At 37.2% G+C, this 21,089-nt stretch overlaps 1 protein-coding gene across 1 annotated transcript in view; it reads left to right on the top strand.

The window, feature by feature from the left end:
• The first annotated feature begins 1,075 nt into the window (after positions 1–1,075).
• The window catches only part of LOC106867320 (gelsolin-like protein 2), a 63,932-nt gene continuing 43,918 nt past the window's right edge, over positions 1,076–21,089 (top strand). Inside the window, exon 1 of the mRNA XM_089348434.1 lies at positions 1,076–1,281. Coding sequence (XP_089204560.1) covers positions 1,275–1,281 — 7 coding nt within the window. The 5' untranslated portion in view covers positions 1,076–1,274. The remainder of the gene's footprint in view (positions 1,282–21,089) is intronic.

Here is a 21,089-nt window from a genome sequence, read left to right on the forward strand (position 1 = left end):
ATTACCTAATACGTACATGCATGGCATCGGCTAAATTTTGTAGACCGCGGAATTTAGGAAATTAAAGTAACTGCAGAATATTCTGTGATTAATGAATACCAGTGGAAAGAAAACTTGGTCTTTTTCTTCTTTATAATGCCATTCACATAGAAGATGCTTCAAATAAATATTTAAACGGTGGGCCAAGTTGATTCCAGGGCAAAAATCTGAAAATGTCCCTCGAAGCACCATACCTTGTGGGAAAGAAATGGGGATAGTTTTCCCTTTCTGTTTTTAGTGTTTCTCTTTCATACAACAGGAATTACACTTCTGAAATAATATTTTTCCCAAAACCTTCGATTTTATTTTTTTAAAATTCACTTTTGGCTCCCAACTCGGTGCCCTTTTCTTTCCCTTTGAGGCCAAAGTAGCTACTTCAAAACTCCGTCGAACTCCGAACAGAAATGCTGAAACTCAAAAATCTTGTGTCCGACATCCTAACCTCATGGCACCGCCTTTATTTAGAACATCAGTGAGATATCGTGGTAGACAGTCATTGTATAAACAACACTCAATATGTCACTGTGGAATCACTTCTGCCGCCCCTACTTCTTTAAATCGATGGGGGCTGTGTTCCATGAAGCAACTCTAAAAGTTGGCCTCTGTCCCCAGTGTAAGTTAATATAGGGCCATTATTAACGTTATATGTATGTACGTGCGCGCACGCATTATATATATATATATGTGTGTGTGTGTGTAAAATCAACCTGGAAAACCTGTTTGCTGTTGCGAGATATTTTATTATAATGAGAACGGCAAGGAGAATTTAGTTTGAGAGTTTGAATTCGATAACAAAAGAGACGTATTTATTGTTGCCGGTGGGGGAGGAGAGAGAGAGAGAAAAGTTTTAGAGTGTAGATATATGTATGTAATATATTATAACCCCGCATCCGTATATACGCTTAAGTGAAAGCTAAGCCGAAGGTGTCGGGCGAGTCTATACGAAATAGGAGGTCAGGTAACGTGGTGTAACTAGGCTAGGCAAGAGCATTCTGTCTCTCTTTTTCTTTTTTCTTTTCTTCCTATTTTGTCCTCTGTCAAAGTGATTATTTTAGTGACAGAATCACAAGTGAAATCTTTCCTGTAGAGCTTTCAAAACTGTCAATAATTTGCTGCATTCTATTTCTGCGGAAACAGGACATTTGCAGTTTAGCTTCTTTACTGATAAACCACGTCTCACTAATATTGTGCTTATATATTATAATTATAATTATACATAATATTCCTCTTCAACAATGTCAGGTAAGAACTATTAAAATATTTTTTTAAAATTTGATATGTATTTATAAAGCTAAACATATGCATTTGTTAAGATTTGTTTTCTTTTTCGAGTTGTATAATTCGGAGATAATAATAACTTTTTTCTTATTTCATACCAAATACTACACACTGAAGCAAATTTTCTATGCTATTTTTTTTTTTTTTTTTAGTAATAAAATATTAAACAGATACCTTATAAACCAACTTTCGCTATTAGACATAGGCCTTCCACCCCTCCCATCTTTTTGTGGCCACGAATTGATATAAATAGACGTTTCATAAGATTTTGCTGGCTAATTTTTAAATTAAAATAAACATTTATTTACACGAAAGAAAATTACCAGAGAACTTTAATCTAATTCTTCTAAACTTTTCTGTTAAAACTATATTGTCGCTTAAAGTATCTCTCATCCTAATCAACTTGTTGAATTTATCACAGCTAGAGATAATTAACTTTTAAATAACTGATCTATCGAGAGGGATTTACAAAAAAAAAAAAAAAACCCCATTTAATTGCTCCTTTTGAGATCGGTGTAACAATTTTTAATTTTCCCTAATAAATTTACATAAATTATACGTAAACATTAAATTATTGATTTAGACATTAAAAGAAAAAATATTATATTAAACTTAATATTTAACAAATTCTTCAAATAACAAAACTTTTCTTGAAAAGTGACACATTTCTCTCTTTAATTTGTTTTGTATTACGTTAATTAACTTGGTTTTAATTAGTTTTAAGCTGCCTCTTCGCTTGGTATTGGCGAAGTTAGTCTTTTATATTTCGAATTTTATGTAATAAAAAAAGTATTTTTTAAATATCTAAATATAACGCTTATAAATATTTAATCCGAGATAATAAAAAAAAGACTTTACGCATTTTGACATTTAAATTTATCTTTGTATTTTAATTGAATAACTGCCTTAGAAAATAGACTTCAGACGACACTGCAAACTTCGATTTTCATTCAATCGAGTACGCAAGTATTAGCGGTTATTTTCCTTCTCCATTAAAAAAAAATAAGGCGAAGGTGTTACATCTCTCCCCAAAAGAACTCAATGACATAGACACGTGCACACATTTCTGCTCAATATTGCAGCACAACAAACGCAAACATTTTAATTTGTTAAAAAGGAGAAAAAATAACCTCGAGGAAGACCAGTCCATAAGGGCGAAACGTATAAAATATTGGCACTGCTTAAATAGAGGTCCTGTAGGGTTAGTTTTTAGGGACCTCTGTATTTAAGTAGTATCAAAATGTTTCTTAATGTTAATAGTTACACAAAAGAACTTGAGCGAAGTCTTCATGGCACCTATGAATAACAACAGGGATAACAAGAAGAACAATATTAAAAATGATCAAAAATATGTTCCATGACAAACTGGTTGATTACAGAGTTCGGTGTCCTAAAAGTAGAAATAAAATTCCTCTGTGATTGTCAAAATCGGTGGGGGTGGAGGTAGCGATCCACCAGTATCACAGCCCACTTTCACTTTGGCTGGCATTAGTGTGTGTGTGTGTGTGTGTGTGTGTGTGTGTATAAACTGAAGGAACTCAGGTGACCCTCTCGAGGGCTTTGAGTTTCGTGTGAGGTACTTAACAGGAAATGTATGCTTTAAGTATTCAGTTCTTTATCTTCCATTTTTGTCAGCAAACTCATGATATATAGGTAGGAGTGACAGCCTTTCCGGTCGGTGAAAATTGTACTGGTGCCGAGTGAAACTGGCCACTTAACCAACTACCCCCAACACACTACCATACTGAAGGTGGTTCCCCCGCTTTTAATTCGCAGTCCAATGGTTCATATAAAAGAATGTATGAGACAGTTCCAGTTGGTCAAGTCGGACAATGTCGGACAGCTGGTTTCTCCTCTCACGAGCACCGCTTCAACTATTTCGCTTATATTTTCTAGAGATATTATTTCTATATTCATTAAATCTAATTTGGTGAACTCTGTTTCCCCCGGTGATATATAAGATGCAGTGTTCTTATCTGTGTTGCAACACTAAGGAGAGGGCCATCTTTAGGTGCTGAAGGGCTGCAACGAAGAAATAGAGGCCTACTCTATTGAAATATGATGAAATTGTCCCCTTCAACGCTCAGTAATGTAGTAAGTGTGCGCGGTTTGCTCTGGGTGGCCACTTTAAAGGAGTGGGTTTGTTGTAGTAGACGATGGTACGTTACTTTACAAGGTAGCCCAAACCCTCGCTGTACCCCTACGTCCTACCCTCAATGGATTCCTGGTCACAGAATCTGCGTTAAGATGGCATTGTCTTCAAGGTATAAGCAGCGAGTGCACACCAACTCGTTTGCAATGAGTTCGAAGTCTCTTGTGTATGATGGAGTTGTAGGGCTCAGATACGCTGCGCAATGACGTCTTTTAAACGATATCTTTGATTATACAACAGCGTGGGACATCGCAAGTTCACGAAAGTCTGTGAACCTGTCTCAATTTCTAGGTAGAAGCGTTTCATGTTTGCCCCTTTCCACCCCACCCCTAATTTCCTGCATCTCTCGTCCTTAAAATCCAATTCTTCATTAACTGTTTCGTGTCTTTCATACACAATCATTTTATATACATTAAGTGAAAAAATACAATTTGCAGAGCTGGGAGTCCCTCAGCATGTCAACTGACAAACGTTGATTGGGATTTTTTTTTCATGTCCCTTTTTTAACACTGTATAAACATAGCACCCATTAAACCATTCTTATTGCCCGTATTCATTGTCGGAATCTGTTACCTGTCGTACGGAAAGAACTAGTACAGGCTTTTTATTGACAGCAATCCGTTGATATTGAAACAGAAGGTGTGTCTGGAATAATTCTCTCTAGCACGCGCCGAATTCTTCAAACTGGATGTTATTTTATTTATTTATATAATTTATTTTGTCCACCGATGACTCCCCACCGTCGTTCTATCTTTAATCTGCGAGAATTGTTTCTTTTACATTTAGGTTCATTTTTAATTTTCTTAATCACCGTTATTTATTGTTTTGTGGTATAAATTTGGCCTGATTGTGGTTGAAGAAAAATCTCTTGGAAAAGACACATTCATTGAATAGTCTTACAGGATGGTCACAGTTGGTATGTCTTTGATCGCCGGTCTGTTCTACCAGGCCTGACTTGTGTACACATAAAAAAAAAAACTTTAAGCTAGAGAAATAAAGCCAAGTAAGATGGGAAAAATGACGAGTTTCTCTTATTTGCTGAAAATATCACAAATGCATTACACCTATAAATATAACTTTAAAACAAGTTTCACTGAGAATTAGAACAAGGTATTGTTTGTAAAAGAATTAAATTTACATGTTAGGGTCGAATCTGGTGACAACTGAAAATGACAGTTTTTTTTTTTAATACTGGTAGTTTATACAGTTTTGTTTAAATACTGGTAGCTATATGTACGCTCGTGCGCGCGTGTGTGTATTAGCATAGCGTGAGTTGTCAACGCCCGCGATAAGAACTGTGCTTCCTAACCCGTGGACAGGTAAACCGCCCCTGTGACTCCGTCCACGCTAAACTACCGTTCGCGCGCTCGCGTTCGCATAGACATGTGTGTGTTTGTCCGTCTGTGTGTCAGTGTCAACTATTCTTCGACCTGCTAGAAATAAGACAAATCACCTTCAAACCACTCATTCTTGTCGATCAATGCTGAGCTTCTAATTTGTCCATCTCTGAAGTCTAAAGAGAAACTCTCCTTTTAATACCAACCCAGCCGAGAGACCACTTCTGCGTTTTTCGAAACAAACTTTCTTTTAAACTGGTCTCCAAAATTTCGCATTCATTTATATTTCAAAACACCAACTTAATTACAAAGTTATTTTACTAAACTCTTATTTTCAAAATTAATCGAAACAAAGGCAATGTATTTTAACAGAAATATTTTTAATGAAAAAGGTTTTGTTATAAATGTTTCTGTAATCTGTGTTGGAGAAATATCTAAATTATCTATAAAAAAAAACCCAAAAAACATCACAGAAATATTTGTTTTCTAAAAACCTATCCTGGCCGCTATTGAATCTAATACTACGTTGATATTAAAGTAGCTTGTCCCGCAGAATATGGAAGACTAGTTTGCTCACTTCGATATTTCCACCTAATCGATATTAATAGTGGGGTGTGGCTACGAAATAAACTTGTTATTGATTAAATGAAGTCACTATCGTTATTTCATAACCTGTTGTTTGATATTTTTTTTTATTCAATTCTATTTTCACCGATATTGTTTCAAATAGACGGTATTTTAATTTGAAAAACGGATTTTCTCGTGTGCGTGCGTGCGCGTGTATAAACTTTCTATTAATCACACTTGCAGTTTACATTTCGGTACGCCCCTGCATTGGAATTGCGCAATAGAGTCGAAGGGTTTAGAAGTTCGCTTCGTAACCATGAGGTTCCGAGTTCGATCCGGCTATGCAGCATCTTAGACGTTATTTTCAATAACCTTAGATTGATTCATGACTTGTGAGTAAAATTAGATAAATGGAAACTGTATAGAAGTTAGTCCTGGTACAGGCTTGTTACCTCCACCAATGCTAATAATGTCCAAGAACTACATTAAAGGGTGTACGTATCTGTGGAATATTCAGCCAGTTTGACATGAATTCAGGAGTAGGTAACTCAGTTGATGTCGACCAACTGAATCCTCATCATATTGGAATTGTTGGAAGTCCTTGCAGCAGTTCTTTGAGAATATATTCTTGTACTGCAAACTAATGAGAACCCCGTTGATTTAATCAGAGTTCATATTATTTATGGTAAATTGGTAGATTATGGTTTGGCGATGGCAATGGCTTCGTGGTTACAGTGTTGGACTCATGATCATAAGATTGTGGTTTTGATTCCTGGAACAGGTAATGTGTTGTGTTCTTGAGCAAAACACTTCATTTCATACTACTCCAGTCCACTCAGTTGGCAGAAATGAGTTTAGCCTGCCATGGATTGGCATCCCATCCAGGTGGGGATTATATTATGCCAGAGAATCTAGGAAACCAGCCCAGTGAATCTATTTCGGAAATAGCTGCACTGAGGTATACCCATGCATTATATCTAGCAATGAATAAACCACTGAAAAATCATTGCATGTCGATGCATGTTGGCCATCACTACCACATGTGAACAATGTAATAAGCCGTTTACAGAAAGAACCGACAGGATGTGGTGGCCTTGCTCTTGTCGTATTCTATTTAATGGTTATCTTACATAAATTGTTTCCATGGAAATTATGGACTTTCATTGACATCACTTTTGGCCAATTACATTTAAAAAAAACCCCTAAACTGCAGGTTTATCTTTTCAAGGTGGTAAGGTGTGATAGAAGGGATGTTTGACTGCAGTTTCATACTAGTCGAGTAACTGCTTAGAGGTTCCTTAATCTGATCACTACAAGAGAATGCATATTATAACTCACAAAATGGTCACTAGCCTTAAAAGAACCATTGCAAATTGTTGTGCTTCACCAAATTCTTTGGTGCTGGGCCATGGTCATAGACCTCTTAATAAGACCCTGTTTGACCAATCTATCGTTCCTGTCCCCACCACTGCGCCAAAATGTATAAATAGATTAAACCTGCTTTCTATGTCTTGAATAATGGCTGGAATTTTTGAAATTTAACAATGGACATTCCTTCCCCTTATACATACAATAGTTTTAGATTTCAGGAACATTGTATTTCTTGCTGGTTAGGGGCAAAACCTGAACCAACAGAATTACTGATGTGTCCCAACTTTGTTTCTTTCATTACTTTTTGATAAATGGATATTTTAAAATAAAATTTTCAACAAATGCTTTTCAGATGGTATGGATTATGATTATATTGGAATTCGATGTGGGTGAGGAGATAATTTACACAACTCATCAAAATATAAGAAACAGTCAAAGTGTGTGAATTACCCAAAACTCCTCTCTATTCTTCACAACAAATATTGATAAGATCCTAATGTACACCATTGAAAATGTTTTATCTGTGGAAGATTAAAATAATAAACATTTTTCAAAACGTTATGAGGGAACAAAGTCATCAGGGAGGGGCAGGGGAGATCACATGTGTAGCTATGCCCTTAATCTTTGATGATTGGCTCTACATTCCAATGGTTGTCTAGTTGTTATTTAAGCCTAGCTCAGTTCTGGTTAACTAAGCTCAAGGCTATTCCAGCTTTTGCCATCCTATTCTGATTTTTAGAATGTTTCTTGGTCTATCCAATGTTTGTGCCCTTCTCTGTTTAAAATGATAGTGTGCGATTTGAGCGGGGATTAGGTTATTACAAGCAGGTCAAACAAACAAAGCAGCTTCTTTGTATGTCAGTGGTTCATAAAAGGATGCTGCATGTTTAGAGCCTGTTGAAATTTTTTTAGAAATAAAACATTTAAACAAGGTACTTTATACATTATTTCTATTTTAAAAGTTTTTATCAGGATCAGAATACAAGAAGACATTGAACCGAAACCAGACTGACGATGCATGAATATCTAATAGCATTTGATTATATAAACCCTTGTTTCCTTTAGCAATTGCCTTACAAATTCAACAGATGGGCCCCCAGTCCATGCAAATATTTAAAAGGGGGCACATATTGGATGGGATAATGTAAGAAATTGGTTTCTGTTGATGAAAATAATGTTGAATATTTCATTTGGTGGGACATTTGTGATATGCCATGGAGGGATGCAGAGCTACAAAAGGTGAAGAACCACTGTCTTGTATGGTCACTCAACCTGCTAGAAATAACAGCCAATGATCACTGTCTTAAAAAAGAACCTACTTTTAACTATTAATAAACACACCCCTGTTACATTTCATTGCTTATTGTACGACAGTGAAGTTCTTGGTGGAGAGAATGACGAGGTTGTCATAGCATTCCTGTCCAACAGTTCTTGAAACACTTACAAACTGCAGAGTCGTGAAAGTTTTTCTTTTTAATCTAGTCCAAGTTAATTTAAAGAAAACTGAAAACCTACTTAATGTATATCTCTTGTTCTTATTGTTTAAGAATGGTGAAGTTAATGACTGTTTTTGCTCTGCTAAATTAATGGTTAATTACCTCAAAGCCTCTTTACCCCCCCCCCCCCCCCCCACTCCCATCCTTTTCTTTTTTATTAGAATATTCTTGAGGTGAGAATAATCAGAGGTGTATGACCTAAAATGTCATCCACCCTCACCTGTATCATTAGGGTCACCTAAATTCTTTAAGCAATGAAACAATCATGCCATGACTTGTCACGCATGCAAAGACACACAACAGCTTTACTAATTAACTAAATCAACATCGTTTGAGCAACTAAAACCTGAAGCCGTTGTTATTGAAACCCTTGTCATAGCTGTTTTCTCCTGGTTTTCTTTTAGCGCTTCCACAGCCTCTCAAATACTGGGTCTTTGAGTTCATGTCTGGCACATCTAGAGAATGGAAGTGTTTTTAGTCACAGACAATATATTTAATTATAAGCATTGTTACATATGGTAATGATCAGGATTAATTAAAATGACCTAATTACTGATTTATAATCTATGTAATAATAACTCGTATAAATGTTGGTTGGTATCTTGAGTCACACTTTACATCCTATAGAGACCAGAGGGAAGAGAGTGAAAGTTGCACATAGGAGGCTTGGTGGCAGGCAATGAATAATAAAAAAACTACACACACACACACACACACACACACACACACACACACACACACACACACACACACACACACACACACAGATGAATGATGAGAAAGAAAGACTCAGAAACAGGAAGAGGAGGAGTGCAAGTAAATAGCAGAATAGTTATGAGATGTGTTACTCAAGAAATTTTAAATTTCATTTAAGGCGCAGGAGTGGCTGTGTGGTAAGTAGCTTGCTTACCAACCACATGGTTCTGGGTTCAGTCCCACTGCGTGGCACCTTGAGCTAGTGTCTTTTACTATAGTCTCAGGCCGACCAAAGCCTTGTAAGTGGATTTGGTAGATGGAAACTGAAAGAAGTCCGTCGTGTGTGTGTATGTGTGTGTGTGTGTGTGTTTGTGTGTTTGTCCACCCAACATCGCTTGACAACTGATGTTGGTGTTTACGTCCCCGTAACTTAGCAGTTCGGCAAAAGAGACCGATAGAATAAGTACTAGGCTTACAAAGAATAAGTCCTGGGGGCGATTTGCTCGACTAAAGGCGGTGCTCCAGCATGGCCGCAGTCAAATGACTGAAACAAGTAAAAGAGAGAGAGTACGATTTTCCTCTTGAAAATTAGTTTTTCATCATTTTGTATAAGCACCAGGTGAAGGTGCATGGCTCAGTGGTGACAATCATGCACTTTCAGTTGGTGCTTATACAAAATGATGGAAAACTAATTTTCAAGAGGAAAATCATACTCTCTCTCTCTTTTAATTGTTACCAACTTCTCAGTGTAGACGTTATATTTTTTACTTCTAACATTTACTTGCAGAATTCATTCAGTGGACAAATGGCAATATCTCTGCAACCAGCCTCAATAGTTAGGTGGGTTTATAAGATATAATCTGCTTCATATTGATGGTGCAGCAAAATGTATTCTTAAAGCTTTGTGGCTAAGGTTTCAATGTAGAGACAGGTCCTATGCAGAGGAAGAGGGTGAATTGAGATGATTGGGCACAGCTGTTTCAATTGGTGCGGCTGAAAGGACATTCAATCTGTTTTGGCAACAGTACTTTTTGGCACTGGAGGCAAACATATACACACATACACAGAAATATACAGATAGAGAGAGGCAGAGACACATTACACTTTAATGAAATATGATTAATGTAAACACTTTTTCTTTTTGTCTTGTAATGTACTTGGTGACCTTGTCAGTGCAGTTGCCATTTAAAAAGCATCCAGTCCACACTGTAAAGTGGTTGGCATTTGGAAGGGCATCCAGCTGTAAAAACCTTGTCAAAACTGACCTCGCTTGTGCTTGTACCACATAAAAAGCACTAAGTCCACTCTGCTGGGTGGTTGGTGTTAGGAAGGGCATCCAGCTGTAAAAATCCTGCCAAACAGTCACAGAAGTCTGGTGCAGGCTTCTACCTGGCCAGCTTCTATCAATCTGTCCAACCCATGCCAGCAGGGAACACAGACATTAAATGATGATGATGGTTACTTTCCTCTCTCATTATATACATAAAGAGAAATGTTGTTATGCACCTGAACAGAGAGAGAGAGATTAGGTGGGGACATTACAATTTATTAATTGGACACACTTGACATAAACACTTTCCACTCTTCTCAAAAGCATAAAGAGAAATATCCTCTCTCTCTCTCTTTGTCTCTCTCTGTCTCTGTCTCTCTCTCTCTCTTTCTCTCTATCTCTCTTTTTCTCTCTCTTTCTCTCTCTCTCTCTCTCTCTCTCTCTCTCATGAGAGAAACCTTAAAATGTCTGATGTCCAGAGATGCCAGATTGGTGGTACCAAAACAGCTGTGCTAAAATGTCTCGTATCCAGAGTGGGAGGTCTAAGTATGGGAGTGGGGACATCTGTATACTCCGTCTCAAGAATGAGGCTGACACCCTACTATTACCTGGCAAAGGAGTGCATCAGTGCACCATGTCTCTTTTGTAGTAGCTAAGTGAACATTGATTTACCATTTGTCTTTCACTGTCAGCAATTAATATATCTGATCAATCAATATATTCAATCAAGTAACTTTTAAGAATTATCTGCTCTTTAATCAGCTCTTCAGAGCAGTACTAAAAAAAGAAAGCAAAAATCGTTTTTAATTCCCACCACCAACAACCATGTTCGACAAGGTCTGTCATAATGCATTCCCTTGGCAACCAGTGTTATGGAGTCGGATTCATTCTAAGACTGAATCTGTAGGCTACCTGTATGTATGTGTGGTGATTGCCCTGTCTTTTTGCTTCCTCATTGACATTGCTACCTTTCTGTCCATGACCTCTCACATGACTATTCAGTCTCACTGCAGATCTCCATAACTGTGCACTTCCAGCTGCTATTCTTTCTTTGCCAAAGAACTTTCAGTGGATGGGAATGGCAAAATAAGGTCACCATAAAGAGACGTCTGTTATTGGAATCTAGTGATAAACACTTGTACAATAAGAATGCCATTCTTTAAGATTGTGTGATTAGAGCTGATGACATACCAAAGCAAAATAACCAGTAACCATGAAAGTGCAGGCTTTACATCAAGGTCCTTCTCCAAGAAGCTTGCTGTGACTACAGTTAGGGGTCCCTCACTCTCTGTTGTATTGATTCTCCTGAGTCCATCCATCCATTGACAGGGCTTGTTTTTCATCCTGCAGGGTGTCCAAAAACCACCCATAAACCAAGCAGGCTTGGTGGTGCTGTCAGTTTGGTCATTGCTGACCTGACCATGAAACAGGTTGTACTAGGTTACATGTTACCAGTCGCCCTCAAGTGCAACCTCACACACACAGCTCCCCCTCCTCTGTCACACTGTTTGATGCCACTTCACCTCTACTATATCCATTCTTTACACTTGTATGGAATTACAATCTGCTCCTTTTCTCAATATTAAGCATTACTTTGATGTTCCTTAATTTTAGTAAATAGGAAACAAGACATGGTACTCGCTGGCTGAAGGGTCCTGTCTTCATCCCTTCTGACTAAAATTTTGTTAACAAATTTACTTCCTTGTTTTGAATTTCTCTGATTTTGCCAGATAAGATCTAGAAAAGATTCCACCAGAAAGGAATTTGGTCATCAGCATACAAAAGACCCCATGAACAGTCAGTTATGAATTTCTCTGTTTTGGCATAGGGGACTGATAACTGAGCCCTAGCAGACCCCTTACTGCTTGCTAAATTCCTTGCTAAACTTGTTGCATGAATTCCATGACCCTCACAATCCATTTGGTTTACTTCAATGGCCACCCAATGATAACATGGAACTTGGTAAGAGCTTTCTTCCAACCCAATGATTGCTAGGAAGGATGGTTTACTTCTCAGCCCTTCTGTGGGTGCCTCACCAGGAAGAGGAATAACTCTTTCTAGCACAAACCTGAGATACATTTCACCAATGTTAATTCTCTTCTTAATTAGTTCTGCTATAATATTTTCTGTAATTTTCATTAAGCTGGTTCAGTAATTTGGTTTTGTAACTGCTTCCAAGACCAACACCTTTGCTCTTGTAACAGTTAACAATCATACTGCTATAGCAGACATTAAATATGACCCCTTTCTAATTGGCTGGCACTTGGCCTGCTTTGGTCAGCTATTCTAAGCATCTCAGCAACTGTCTCCAATGATCCAGCTGCTCTCCCTCCTCCTTGAGTTTTTTGTCACACTTTATGCCATGATAATGATGATGATGATGTACTATATTGTTGTCCACTTGTCTGACAGTTGAACCTATTTGAGGCTGTTTCAGTCTCGTGCATTCTCCTCATTCAACAACCTTTTTTTCAGAGCATTTCCTGATTTCTTTCTTTTTCGTCTCCATGAAGGCAACCACACAATTTCCATTCTGAATATATTCCTCTCAAATCTTCTTTCAATTCTCCTTAGTATGTTGCTCTGTTATTTGGGACACTTCATCTCTGATGTTCATGTCACATCACATACAGACCTCTTACTTTTGGCTTCTTGTTATGTATTGGCTCATCCCATAGTTAATGCATTTTTTTTATACTTCCTTTATTTCTCAAAATTAAGATAAACAAAGTTCTTTTTTAATCTAAAATAATACTCTCCTTTATTTTCTACAATGCTCTTCCATCTATCTGGTAAACTTGCAAGGCTCTTCTTCCAAAATTTACTTGTCCGTGACGAAAAATACTCCAGTACTGTTCTGACCTTGTCTACAGAATTCATATTTTTTCCGTCTAAATGATTTGGAAAAATGCAGAATAAATGATAATCAGATGGGTCAATGTCCAGTGAATATGGTGGATGGGGCATCGTTTCCCATTCAAACTGCTCCAGCCTTTGGAATGTCATCCTTGCTGTATGTGGCTGAGCATAATCCTGATGGAAGAACATCTTTCATCTTAAAACCAAAGATGGTCATTTTCTAATGGCATGCAGGTGTTGATGAATGGTTGAATGACCAAATCCAAGCTTCTCTGCTAGTTCCTAAACAGTTACGATGGGATTTTGTTCCACCAGAGTTTGCAGGACATCTTTGTCGAGCTCTACAAATCTTCCAGGATAAGACTTGTGTTCTAGGCTGCAGTTTCCAGCTTGGAATTTCTGGAACCACCCTTGACACTAGCTTACGCTTATTGTCCGATCCCCATATACTGCGTTAATATTCCTCGCATTTTCCATTGCGTTGTTGTCTTTATTGAACTCAAAAAACAAAATATGCTGAATATACTCCTTTGCCACTTCCATTATAGCTTTGAAAAAATAACTGCACTCGTCAAAACTTGCACTAAGAATAAGTTGATGCAAGTAGTTTATCCCATCCTCCTCCGAATTTTAGTTCATGCAATTGAAGACCCAATATAACTGACATCTTGTTTCTCTACTCTTTTGATCCTGTTCTCTGTTGTTCCTTTCTAGTCATTTCTGAGATGACTCTTAGCTTTGATGGTTCTGCCTGTAGTCTTATTATTCTATCACTCTGTCATGTTCCTTGCAAGGGCACATAATAGGTATAGCAGAGATGGAGGCATTCGAGGATTAGTTAGAATTTCATGCTACAAATATAATTGTGATACTTAACAATTCCAAATTACGTTCTCTTTGAAAAGGATTCTTCAACATAATTGTCATGCATGACTAACTGTGTATTAAGGGGTTCGCTATAGGTGAGGTCAAGGGAAAAGTTAGGTTCAAAGACCTTTCAGATTTGCTTTGTCAACTAAACTCAGGAATTAGGTAGAATTCTTATGTATCAACATTGCATAGGATGTTGTCAGTCTTTGTCATATTCTTAAATGTGTTTTGACTCTCTGGTATCCACTTCTAACTTTTGGTTAAATATCTGAGTATTAATGAAATTATTTGAGTGAAGTTACAAAATTGAAAACAATTTTGCTCTAGAATTTGTTCATAATGTCTTGAAATTTCTTGTTGAAAGTGTTGGCCAACTGGTGTCTGTCTAGTTATGTCCACATCTATTTAATGTGAAGAGTTTTAAAAGTCAACTCGTTATGATTTGGTGATGAGGAACCCCCCCCCCCCCCCGAGTCATTGTTGCAAATTATTTTAGCTGTTTTGGTCTTTTTGTAAACTTATGCCTGAAGTGTGACCTTCAACATATGTTTATTTAGGCACAAGGGTAGTCGGTTAGTAGATACCATTAACCCCAGTATTTGACTGGGTACTTTGACCCTGAAAGGATGAAAAACAGAGTTGGCTTTGATAAGATTTGAACTCAGAGTTTACTTACCAAATTATAATGCATTGAGAAACCAGTTTCACTCTGAGTACTGAATGTTTGAGAGAGACATCTTGGATGTGAGTGTCGAGGATTCTTTCTTAGGGTTCTATTGGTTAACCCTTTAACTGTGAAATTCCATGATTATTCCAGTAATCATCATAATCATTGTTTAACCTTTTAGCTGGTTTAAACCAGTCATATCCGGCTCAAATATTCCACCTGTTATATGTTTGAACCAATTGAGTTTGGCCTCTCACACCCACCCGACAATAAATAAAATGTTTCCTTCTCGAGCCGTGCCAAGCCCATAAGGGTCGGCTTCCCAGTTTTTGTGGCATATATATATATATATATATATATTCCCCACATGGACAGGATGCCGATCTGTTGCAGGAATACTCTTTTTTGCCAGCTGAGTAGACTGGAGCAACGTGGAATGAAATGTTTTGTTCAAGAACACAATGTGTCGCTTGGTCCTGGAATTGAACCCATAATCTTAAAACCACGAGTGCAAAAACCTAACCACTAAGCCATGCGCCTCCACTCCAACCTTACAATGTCATTCTAAAAATAAACTATCACTGAAATCTCAAAGCTAAAGGATAATAATCTGAATGCTGAGGGGTTAAATGTCCCTTTTTCCATGCTTTCACTGAATCAGACAGGTCTTTGTTGAGAGAGATATTTTACAGTTGGATGCTCTTCCTGTCACCAGTCCTCAACTGTTTCCAAGCTAGGTAATATTTCCCCATGGCCAAGACATGTTTTACTGAAGATTGGAAATGGACTACACACACACACAATGGGCTTCTTTCAGTTTTCATTTACCAGATTCACTTACAAGGCTTTGGTAAGATTGGAGTTATAGTAGAAGACCCTTGCCCAAAGCATCATCCGAGGGGACCAAACCTGAAACCATGTGGTTAGCAAGCAAACCTCTTAACCGCATAACGATAACGGTTTAAATTATAAACATAGAACTAATTTATTGGAAAGTGTGATTAGTCTGGCAGTTTGTTTCTTCCGACTCTGAATACCAAAAAATGTCATTCTGCTTTTTAGGAAGAAAACAATGAGATAGTAAGAAATGGCAGAGAGAGCTGAAGAGCAAGAAGTCTTCAGAGAAGAATCCCATCTCCTTCTGCAAATGTTTTGGTCCTTAACTCCTTACACTCTAAGCGGGGTGAGGCCATATCCAGGTCATGACTCCTGAGTACCCTTCTGCCACCACATCCTGTGGTACTGTTTGCATTGCAATTCCCCTGGATGGTTAAAGTACCTTGTTTGAGATACCAGTTGTATCATAGGGTAAATTATAATTTTTTAAAGTTCACTTTCCAGTTGGAACTTATTTTGGCTGTTTCTGCCAATGTTTTTAGGGTTCTGCTGTTTTTAATAAAAGTACTTAATAAAGGGCAAGGGCTAATCTTTTTTTTTTTTTTTTTTTGCATTTCGATAGCTTAAAGGGCTTCAGGCTATAAACACATGAAATAATGAAGTTCCTGTACATACTTGCATATAAGGCATACTGTTTTTATACTTAATTTTAACTGAATAGAAAAACTAGGGCACAATTTATCCATGGGGCAAAGCTAAAACTATGAAGGGAAAAGGTTTTGTAGCTACTAAATTAGGGGTATGCCTTATACATAAGTCAATAGTTATATAAAATAAAGACACAAGATGCCAGCTTTTTTTGTGTTCCTCAGCACACATCATCATCATCATCATCATCATTGTTATTTAATGCTTGTGATGCATGTTGGCAGGAGTTGGATGGTTCCACAGGATCCAATGAGTCAGAAGACTGCATTGAGCTCCAGTGTCAGTTTTGGCATGGTTGCATTAAGAGCTACCGTTGTATGCTTCATTTGTCTTGATTTTTTATGGCTAGATGCCTTTCCTAATGCCAACCACTATAGAATGTACTGGGTGCTTTTTTTTATTGTTTTCATGGCACTGGCACTAACAAGATCATCAATTAGCTTGTAAGACAAGACCCCTTTTACAGGGTGGGGTTGCAGAGTTGAGGGAGGTGACTTTGTCAGATATTGAGAAGGACAGAAGCAAGTTTCCTGTTGTAGAGGAGATACATTACTACCCCAGCTGGAGATAGAGAGAGAGAAGAGATTAGGAGATGATGTGCCAGGTGTACCCTCAAAGTATGTGAAGTATGTCCTGACACCCCATCTCATCAGGCCTCTCCCTTTATGCAGATATAATTAATCTGCACCAAAGCAAATCTAAAAGGTTTCAGGGAAGAACCCTATAATGCATCAGACACCAACCCCACCCAATTTAAAGCATTGCCTTCATTATGTTCATCAAAGCTGATCACACCAACTAATACGCAGGTAACCATGGTAACTAAATGTTACAAACAACACAAAGCAATTTCTTTCCTAAGCAGTTATTGACTCTTTACGCCAGTGGCAGGGAAACCTTTCTTTGTAGCAGGTGGGTGAGTTAGAAACCCCTTAGAAGCTGTTGAGATGCACAATCACTAACGAAAGAAAGTAACGAATTTTTAATTTTACATATTTGTAGATTATGTAATTATATCAAATGACTGTTTTGAAACTTAAACCCTGTTTTACAGATTTCATCAACAGGGGGTAGTGACAAACTGGAGTGAATTGAGCTCTGGGGGGTGATTCTGAATTTGTACAATATTTTTTTCAAAAATAATTTTAAAAAATATCTCAAGTCGAGTTAAAAAATCTATATTTTCTTTGTTTCTACCACTTTGGATTTTATTCTTAGTACTATCATTATCATTAGTTTTGTCATCATTGTCATCTTCATTGTCATCTTCATTGTCATCTTCATCTGCTTTCCATTCTGGCATGGCTTGGATGTGGCTTGACAGGATCCGAGGAGCCATAAGACGTCTTCAAGCTTCAGTGTCATCGTTGCCATGGTTTCTATGGCTGGATGTCCTTTGTAATGTCAACCACTTTACAGACTGCAGCTTGTAAGACCGAAAAAGATACTTTGACTGAGTAGCGTAGAGGGTGTAGTAGGGAAGTGGTGTTTATGCCAGATGTTGAGAGGCTAAAGTATGATAGAGAGACAGCTGCTACAGGAGTCTAGCTATAAAAGAGATACATAGCCACCATGCATTGCGTAAGAGTGAGGGAGAATAGCTGGAAAGGAGATGTTGGTGAGAAGATGTCAAAGGGTCAGAAGATGAATATGAAAAGAATATGGCTTGAGGATCAGGATTTAGGTGGATAAGCCCATTAGAGTGTGTGAGGAGAGTGACAATTGATTAGAAGTGGGTATAAAGGTGAGTGTCATCTATGATGAACAAGGGTTCAAGTGAGGGTGATGGTAAATATGAGTTTGATGGGGAAGAAAGTGAAAGAAATAACTTGAAGAGGAGGAAGAGGAAGGGGTAAGTGACAGTAAATAGGGGTGGAACAGATGTTGGTATGAACCCAGTTGTTTATAGAGATATAATAATTGGAAATATGATGGGAGATCTTCATACTGAAAACAAATGATACTAATTGTGTCCAGACCAGACCACCACTTCAAAATGTTGGAGCCATTTCAATATTGTTGCTTTACTTACCCCCCCCCCCCACTTGGCTCTAAATGTCCCCTATTGTCTTACCTTTTGATATGAAAGCAGAAAGTAAACTTTCGCATCACTTCATAATCATAGTTGAAGTGTGAATCGATACGCACGCACGCACACACACACACACACACACACACACACACACACACTTTTATTTGTGTGTTAGTGTCTCCTTTCCTTGACTTCACAAGATAGTTGTGAACAAGTGTCACCAGCATGCAAGCAGTGTCCTTAACAATCTTCCATAGAAACATGTTTGGTTATCAGGAAAAATGACTTTACCTGGAATAGGTGAGAGTTGGTGACAGAAAGGGCATTAGGACTTAGAAAAATCCATCTGTCTGACCCATACAAGCAGGGAAACTTGGATGTTAAAATTATGAGGATGATGGTCATTGTTCAATAAGTTTTCATAAGTCACACAGGTACTCAAATATTAGGTAATACATTAGATGTATTATTTATGCAATATTCTAAATTTAGTTTCATAGCAGCCAATTCATGTAAACGAATGGTTTCATGCTGAAGAACCTTCCAAGTGTGGAAAGGTAAATTAACAATTGTTGGATGTGACTGACATTGGCTATTATGAGACTAGATTTATAACATTGCATAATTTGTGTGTGTGTGTGTGTGTGTGGATACAAACACACACACACACACACACACACATAAGATTTAATCTTGTTGGTATATTTACAAAGAAACTGTATTATTTTGTCCCAATGTGATCACAACAATAAATACTACCCAAACAGATTCTGAAATAAATAATACTTTGCCTGATACCAATAAAAAGAAATGATACTTTACTTGCTCCCAATCATTCTTTAGAATTCTTTGCTTCCTCTGCTGTTCCTTTTCCTCACCCCTTACCTCCCTCTCTCAATAGATATCCAGTTGAAAAGCCATTTAGCTAATCTATTTAGTCTTTTGTTTTATCCTGATAGTTATTTGTACAAACATTTTTATTATTATTCTTATTTGACCTGTTTTAACGATGTCATTCATAAAACAAAACAAAGGTGGTGGTGGTGGGGGTGACAGTAAAACTCTCAAGTGTGTTTAACCAGGGGAATACATTGAAAAGTTGGCTCTTTTGGAGGCTGAAATCCGAAAATAATCTGCAGATTAGATTATTTACTCATTTAATGACATTTTTGAATAATTCAAATCTATGACAGTTTATTTCTCAAGACGAGTCTCCTTTCAAATGAATGGTTAGGCTTGATTTTCTCTGCTACATTTATCAACATTTTGAAACCCCTTCTATCACACTGATACAAATGTAAATTGATTTCCCTTCTTTCTTCTCCATGAAGACCTGTTTGACTGTGTCAATAGAAATGTATCCTAGCAACAAATGTTATATTTACACATTCAGTCAGATAAAACAATTTCTGTCTTGTCTTATATTACTAATGGCAATTAGTGAAGGAAGGAAAGTGTTCCACCCTGTTAGAACTTACCACGTAGCTTTTCATTTACATTGTATTGTTAAACAAAATTCCATAACAATATGTGTTTGTTTGAGACATTTAATGGAGAGAGAACTATAGCCAGTGGTATTCTGGGACAACAAGCAAAAGAAAAATGCCTCACCTTCCATCTTGATTAAAAGCAACTAATTACCGTTGAAGAATAAATGATGTAAACTAAAAACGGTTGGAACTGAATAAGGACATGTTTCAAATCTTGCCAGTTGACTTCATGCAACTTTTCAAGAATATCTACCTTGTTGTTTAACATCTACTTTTACATGCTTGCATGAGTTAGATGGAATTTGTTGAGGCAGATTTTCGGTGGGTGGATGCCCTTCCTGTTGCCAACACTCACCTGTTTCTATTATTTCATTATGGCACACATGTTTTTCACAAAAGACTGGAAACCAACATCATCACTTGTATGATGGTGAGACTTCATTTACAGCCATCATGAGACGTCTAGACACACACACACACACACTCTCTCTTTCTCTCTCTCTCTCTCTTTTTCTCTCTCTCTTTCTCTCTCTCTCTCTCTCTCTCTCTCTCTCTCTCTCTTGAAAGCAGACAAGTAAAGAAAGCAGACAGCAAAGAAAGATAGAAGTACATGATGCACACAGTACACAGAATAAAACACAAAAAGGCATCGACAAGGAGGAAAGGGTGGATGGGCATGTCAGGAATAGTGTTGGTGAATTAAGAGAAACACAGAATTTTTGAAGGGTGTCCTGACAGCTAATGAGTGTAATTAATTTTATGCTTTGATGATTCTGACCATGAAGAAATACTTCCAAAAGTCATGTGTGTTGCACTGTTTTGTTTTTTATTATTTTATAAGCAAATAATCTTTTTTTTTTTTTTTTTTTTTCATGGGATTAGTTTTTAGTACCTTATAGCCCCACCGTCACCACTATTAAATTCTACTTACTGCATGTTTTATTAAATTATATACAAGTTCTATAAAAAGATATTTTGAAACTTGTAAAGTTGGCAATCTTAAAAATGGTTTTTACAATCTTCTTTAATGTTTATTTCTATTTTGGCTGATTTGAAATTTGAACTCATAACTTTGGTTAATGGCAAATGTTATTTGAGACTAAGCTTGCTCTACAAGATATTACTTTTAAAAGTTAATGAGAGATCCTTCCATATTATTTTTTTCCCCTTCCTTTACCACAACTTCCCTGTATTTACCAAATCTTGTTATATAAAGTTTCAAGACTGGGTGTAACCGTGAAACAATATGGTTGTCTTTTGGAGTCTGTTCTAAAACTTAATGTAACACTTATCACTTAGTCATCTTATTGTTTACATTGATGGCTTGGGGTACATATTGAGTGTCCAGTACCTTTTGTCAGGGGCAGAGAGCAGGGCTAATAATTGAATTTAAACTGCTGACCTTTACAGCCAAATGAGC

Source organism: Octopus bimaculoides, chromosome 3, assembly GCF_046866305.1.
Source record: "Octopus bimaculoides isolate indiv1 chromosome 3, ASM4686630v1, whole genome shotgun sequence".
Classification (NCBI taxonomy): domain Eukaryota; kingdom Metazoa; phylum Mollusca; class Cephalopoda; order Octopoda; family Octopodidae; genus Octopus; species Octopus bimaculoides.